At 40.4% G+C, this 6,000-nt stretch overlaps 1 protein-coding gene across 3 annotated transcripts in view; it reads right to left on the reverse strand.

Moving 5' to 3' along the window:
• mib1 (MIB E3 ubiquitin protein ligase 1) overlaps nucleotides 1–3,623 on the reverse strand; it is a 187,280-nt gene extending 183,657 nt beyond the window's left edge. For all 3 annotated transcript variants that reach the window (XM_078540225.1, XM_078540222.1, XM_078540223.1), the window contains exon 1: nucleotides 3,252–3,623. In XM_078540225.1, the coding sequence (XP_078396351.1) occupies nucleotides 3,252–3,480 (229 nt within the window). In that variant the 5' untranslated portion in view covers nucleotides 3,481–3,623. The remainder of the gene's footprint in view (nucleotides 1–3,251) is intronic.
• Between the last annotated feature and the right edge of the window lie 2,377 nt (nucleotides 3,624–6,000).

The following is a 6,000-nucleotide window of genomic DNA, read 5'->3' on the forward strand; positions in this document are numbered from 1 at the left end:
CTGTTATTTAAAATCCTAGGGAAACTTTAAACAACTGTCATAACCTATATTTTCAATTGGTATGTTTGAGATGCAACTCTGAATTCAGAAATGAACCCACCAAGCCTCCAGATGTTTTTACATCAAACTAAATGTAACATATATTAATTTAAAACAAAGTATTAAACACATACACATGTTTACAAATTATCATAACTTTTAATAAATTTCCAAATTTATCTCCACTAAGGCCACAATAACCAACAGGCTTTAAGCAGACACCAGGCAAGGCATTTTCACCTTACAAATTCAAAATGAGGTTCCTTTCAATTTGGTTCCTTTGCAGACAGTTAGTTGTAGGCTTACAGGCTTAGATCTTCCATGCCTCTGACCTGCACACACAAACTCCTCTAAGGTTATACTTTTGAATGCAAATTCTCATTGTATCATGAGGCCCTTTGAAACCCTTTTATAGAACCAATGTTATTAGTAATATAAACATTGCTTGGTGTCTCCTCGCCAGGTGCAAGATTTCACTCCCACTCTTGAATGCTGTATTCAACAAAATGCAAATGTACCCTCTAGCTCTGTTTACATCTCAAAACTACATCACAGCACCCAGACTAGCTGGCTTTAACCTAATTAACACACACGCAGGCTAAACCTCTACTTTTTTAAAAAATAATTTCCAACAACATTATATATATTAATATCTCTTCCTGACACCTGGAAATACTTTTGCTTAAGTATTATGACACAGTCGATGGTAAATGTCGAACTGTTCAAATCCCAGAAGGAAACTTGAAACAACTGTCATAACCAATTTTGCAATTTGTATGTTTCAAACTGCTGGCTTTGAATTCAGTAGTATTAAGACCAAGTCTCAAGAGGTTTTTATAAAACTAAATTAAACATTTATTAATACAGGAAAGATTGTAAGCACATACATATGTCTACAAAATTACGATAATAACTACAAAAATCCTCTAATTAATCTAACACCTAGTTATGCCTCCATTAAGGCAACAGTAAAACACAGATTTAAACAGACCCTTGGCAAAGCAAACTCTGGACAGTCACATTCAAAATGAGTTTCTTTCAGCTCTGGGTCCTTGCAGACAGTGGCTTGAGGCTTACAGGCTGGAGGCTTTAGATCTTAGAATCCCTGTCCTTTTGCTAACAGCCTTCTATTCCTTTCCTTTTTGAATGCAAAGTCTCATTGTGACACTAGGTTTTTTGAACTTTACCTCTTCTAAGAATAAAACCCTTTCATAATACCAGTTTTATTAGTAAGCTTTGGAAAAAAGTAAACACATTGCTTGGCTTCATCTGACTAGATGTAATATTTCACCCATTCTTTTGAATACAAAAACAGAATTACCTGGAAAAACTCAGCAGGTCTGGCAGCATTTGAATGGTTTATTTAAAAATGCAAATTGCCCCCTTTATGCTTCACCTTGTAACTTCCCTATGTTTATCTAATTAACATTTCAAGCCTACTTCTCTTCTATACATCAAAGCCTCTAGACCAGCTGGCTTTAATCCAATTAAGGCACACACACAGAGACACCACTAAAACTCTATTTTAAAATAATTTCCAATAACATTATAGACATTATTATATCTTCTTGTCATGAAGTTTATTTATCTAATTAATTAAGCCCACTCAAGCATGAATTTCTCATGTTTGAATTAAAAGCCAAATTCAATTTTATTTTAGGAGACTGGTAGCTAGGTTTGTGATGACATTTGCACATTTTTCTAAACTAAAGCATTATACACAATGCTCCTATGCCATATATTTAAAACGTGGTATAATCATGGAATGATACTACAGAAAAAATGATGAATTTCAAACATAAGTATCTATTTAGGTATTAATATTAAAAACAAGTCCATTGTTTAAAAATATGATTTCTGTTCCCCCAAGCTTTAATTTAGATTGAGGGAAACCAAAGGAACTGGCTGAAACACACCGCTGCCATTACAGAAGGATGGCATGTCATAACGGCAATCCAATAATGAGGCATTAATTCAAAAAGTCTGCCACCAGAAGCATACACATGCATAGACTACATGTTATTGGCTAGCTGATGTTACTTCCAATGTGGTAAGGCAGCAATCATACTGGACCCCACAAGTTATTTGTAGAGATTTCCACTGGATCAGATTATACTAGTGATAGCTAAATAAATAGACTTTTTAAAATCAACATTTTCTGGACTTGAAATACTTATTTAAATTTATATCAATACAATGATTCACCAACTACACTCTGCAGATGACAGTCAGTACATCTTATCTAAAATAACCTAGCAATGTTAGGGGACCATTCAAAGCAGGTACAGATGAGGAAGGTTCTTTACCCCATCCTTGGTCATCCATTCACGAAAGAGTCCAAAGAACAAAAAGACCTGCTGGTAATTCAAAACTGAAGTGCATGACTAATCAAAGAAGCGTAATACAGACTAGATTCCATTAAAGATCAAATTAATGAAAACTAACTAAATAAGAAAACTGAATGGCAGTTTAAATCATGCACAAGATATGCAAACCATGCATGCTCTAGGTTCAAAAGATCATTAAACTGTAACAATTGCAGGTGAAGAGGAGAAGGGAGGAAAGTGTAATAACCCCTTAAGAATACTGTAACTTTCAATCAATAAGTAAGATTAGTCCATCACAGCTTGTTTTTAATTTTGAAACAGTTAGAACATCTCAGCTCCAACCACAACAAGCCATATTTCAACAACTGAATGAACCCCTGCCCCAACCAACACAAAACAAATGTCATGAAAACTTAAAAACGAAACTACGAAGCCCCCAACCCCCACCCCCCCCGGGCTGCGCAAAGCTACAATTATAACAGAAAAGGGTACTTGTCAAGCATTAATCTTCAAAACTAAACATATAAAGAAGCAACTTCAACAAATCAATTCCAATAACCAAAGCATTCTGGACAGTGTCATTGTACTAGTATTCATTCTTAATAACAGTCACTTCAATGTCAATTATTAAGCCCCCCAATTCTAGCTACTCCAACATTTACGTCAATTATTAAATTTCAAGTTATCAGGTTATATCAAGTTATAATTTTATTGCCGAGGATAAATTTACTGAATAGTTGAATCATGGTTTTTTTTTCCAATCGCAGCTAGTTTAATGTTTGAATTGAGTTCCCCGGGTGGGGCCTGGATCTCAGCACCATCAGACAGGCTGAACACAATGAGCCAGCTGCCCAACCAGCCGCGCCTGCCCGCAGTTACCCCTACCTGTCGGTGCGCTGTCCAGGATGCGCAGATCGTAGGCCCCGGAGCACCGGTAGTTGGCGGCGGTGCCGTTGTCCCACACGACCACCACCTCCTCTGGGCTCTCGAAGCTCCGGACGGTGCCCACATGCCCCTCTCCCCCGTCCTGTTTGCCCCACTTCCAGTCGGGGCCCCGCACCACTCGCGCCCCGACCCCCTCCATCATCACCCGGTTATTCCTGGAGCCGCTCATGCCAGGCCCGTGGAAAGGGACGGCGGCCGCAACCCCGAATCTAGTGCAGGTTCACAGGGGCCCCAGGCGCCACTGTGATTTGGCGAAATCAGTTTTTTTTTTGTGTGTTGTTGAGAAATCCGGGAACTCGACAGAGGGAAACGGGATGGGGGAGGGGAAAGGGTCAGTACAGCGCATGTGCTGTTAGAGCCGGTTCAGCGTACAGCGCCGCCATCTTTGATATGGGCAAACGCAGCTGTTCACTTGGTCACAGACTAGAACTATTCACAATACACCAAGTGTAGTCTAATCAAGGTTCTATACAAGTTTAACTTAACTTATCTGCTTTTCAATTCTATTCTTCCAGTGTAAATAAACTCCAGTGCCTTGCTAGCTTTTTTTATGGCCTTATTATCCTGCATTGCTTCTTTTAATGATCTGTGTATCAATGCCCCCAGATCCCTCCATTCATTTGTTCTCTTTAGGTATTTATTTTCTAAGGGATACTTGGCCTCCTTATTCTCCTTATCAAAATGTATTACCTCATACTTATCTATATTGCTGTGAAAATATCTAATTTCATGATTAATACGTTTTGAGAATTGAATTTTTAAATATAAGATGAATGGGGGGGAAAAAACCTAGGTTTGAGAAAACACCCCTAAGATAATTACCATTCAAAAGATGGCCTGTGTTTACTAAAAGGGGTGAGAGAGTTAGATGTGAAAACAATAAACAATAGGTGTTCTGCACTTGGCTTAGGAATGGCCAGCAAGTTTGGCCTGATTGCAGTTGGCCTCATTAGAGATATAAATTATTCAGGTTGTTTCCAGATCAAAGAAAGATTGAAAGCAATGGGTAAACAAGGGAAGGTCTTAAGGTATCCATATACTTTCAGAACAAAGGACAGGTTTGGGAATTCTGGATGAATGGTTTGAATCATTATTTGGGGCATAAAAACAAAAAGCTACTGCGGATGCTGGAAATCCAAAACAAAAACAGAATTACCTGGAAAAACTCAGCAGGCCTGGCAGCATCGGTGGAGAAGAAAAGAACTGACGTTTCGGGTCCACATGACCCTTCAACAGAACATGCCATGTTACCTTGGGATTGGGAGGCAGCCTTTTGTCTCGGGGTTTGTGTGCTTTTTCTCTCAGATAGTCTGGTCGGAAGACTATGAGAAGGCAGTTGTGCATCTGCCGGCAGCCAGAACAAGCAGCATAGAGACCATTAGGAACCAGGGCTGTTCCTGATCTGGAGTCACTAAACAGGACCCATGCTCAGAATGGAAAGTCCAAATACATGAGGAATTAAAATTGTCAGACCTGCCTGGTTGAAGGAGGAGGTGAAAGGGTTAAAAACCAAATACAATGGACAAAGAGGTAGCTTTTGATAAACCACAAGTCATAGCCTGGACCTGATAAGAGTCAAGATCTGTGTGTATACATTGAATAGGAATGGATAATATAAAAGCAAAAAACTGCGGATGCTGGAAATCCAAAACAAAAACAAAAATATCTGGAAAAACTCAGCAGGTCTGGCAGCATCTGTGGAGAGGAGCACAGTTAACGTTTCGAGTCCGCATGACTCTTCAACAGAACTAAGGAAAAATAGAAAAGGGGTGAAATATAAGCTGGTTTAAGGGGGGGGGGGTTGGGACAAGAAGAGCTGGATAGAGGGCTAGTGATAGGTGGAGATAACCAAAAGATGTCACAGACAAAAGGACAAAGAGGTGTTGAAGGTGGTGATATTATCTAAAGGAATGTGCTAATTAAGGGTAGAAAGCAGGACGAGCAAGGTACATATAGCCCTAGTGGGGGTGGGGTGGGGTGAAGGAATCGAAAAAGGCTAAAAGGTAGAGATAAATCAATGGCTGGAAATACATTTAAAAATAATGGAAATAGGTGGGAAAAGAAAAATCTATATAAGTTATTGGAAAAAACAAAAAGGAGGGGGAAAATCGGAAAGGGGGTGGGGATGGAGGAGAGAGTTCATGATCTAAAATTGCTGAACTCAATATTCAGTCCGGAAGGCTGTAAAGTGCCTAGTCGGAAGATGAGGTGCTGTTCCTCCAGTTTGCGTTGAGCTTCACTGGAACAATACAGCAAGCCAAGGACAGACATGTCGGTATGAGAGCAGGATGGAGTGTTGAAATAGCAAGCGACAGGGAGGTCTGGGTAATGCTTGCAGACAGACCGAAGGTGTTCTGCAAAGCAGTCACCCAGTCTGCGTTTTGTCTCTCCAATGTAGAGCAAACTGCATTGGGAGCAATGAATGCAGTAGACTAAGTTGAGGGAAGTGAAGTGAAATGCTGCTTCACTTGAAATGAGTGTTTGGGCCCTTGGACGGTGAGGAGAGGGGAAGTGAAGGGGCAGGTGTTGCATCTTCTGCGGTTGCATGGGAAGGTGCTGTGGGAGGGGGTTGAGGTGTAGGGGGTGATGGAGGAGTAGACCAGGGTGTCACGGAGGGAACGATCCCTACGGAATGCCGCCAGGGTGGGTGAAGGGAAGATGTGTTTGGTGGTGGCATCATGCTGGAGTT

This window comes from Cetorhinus maximus, chromosome 4 (genome assembly GCF_964194155.1).
Source record: "Cetorhinus maximus chromosome 4, sCetMax3.hap1.1, whole genome shotgun sequence".
NCBI lineage: Eukaryota > Metazoa > Chordata > Chondrichthyes > Lamniformes > Cetorhinidae > Cetorhinus > Cetorhinus maximus.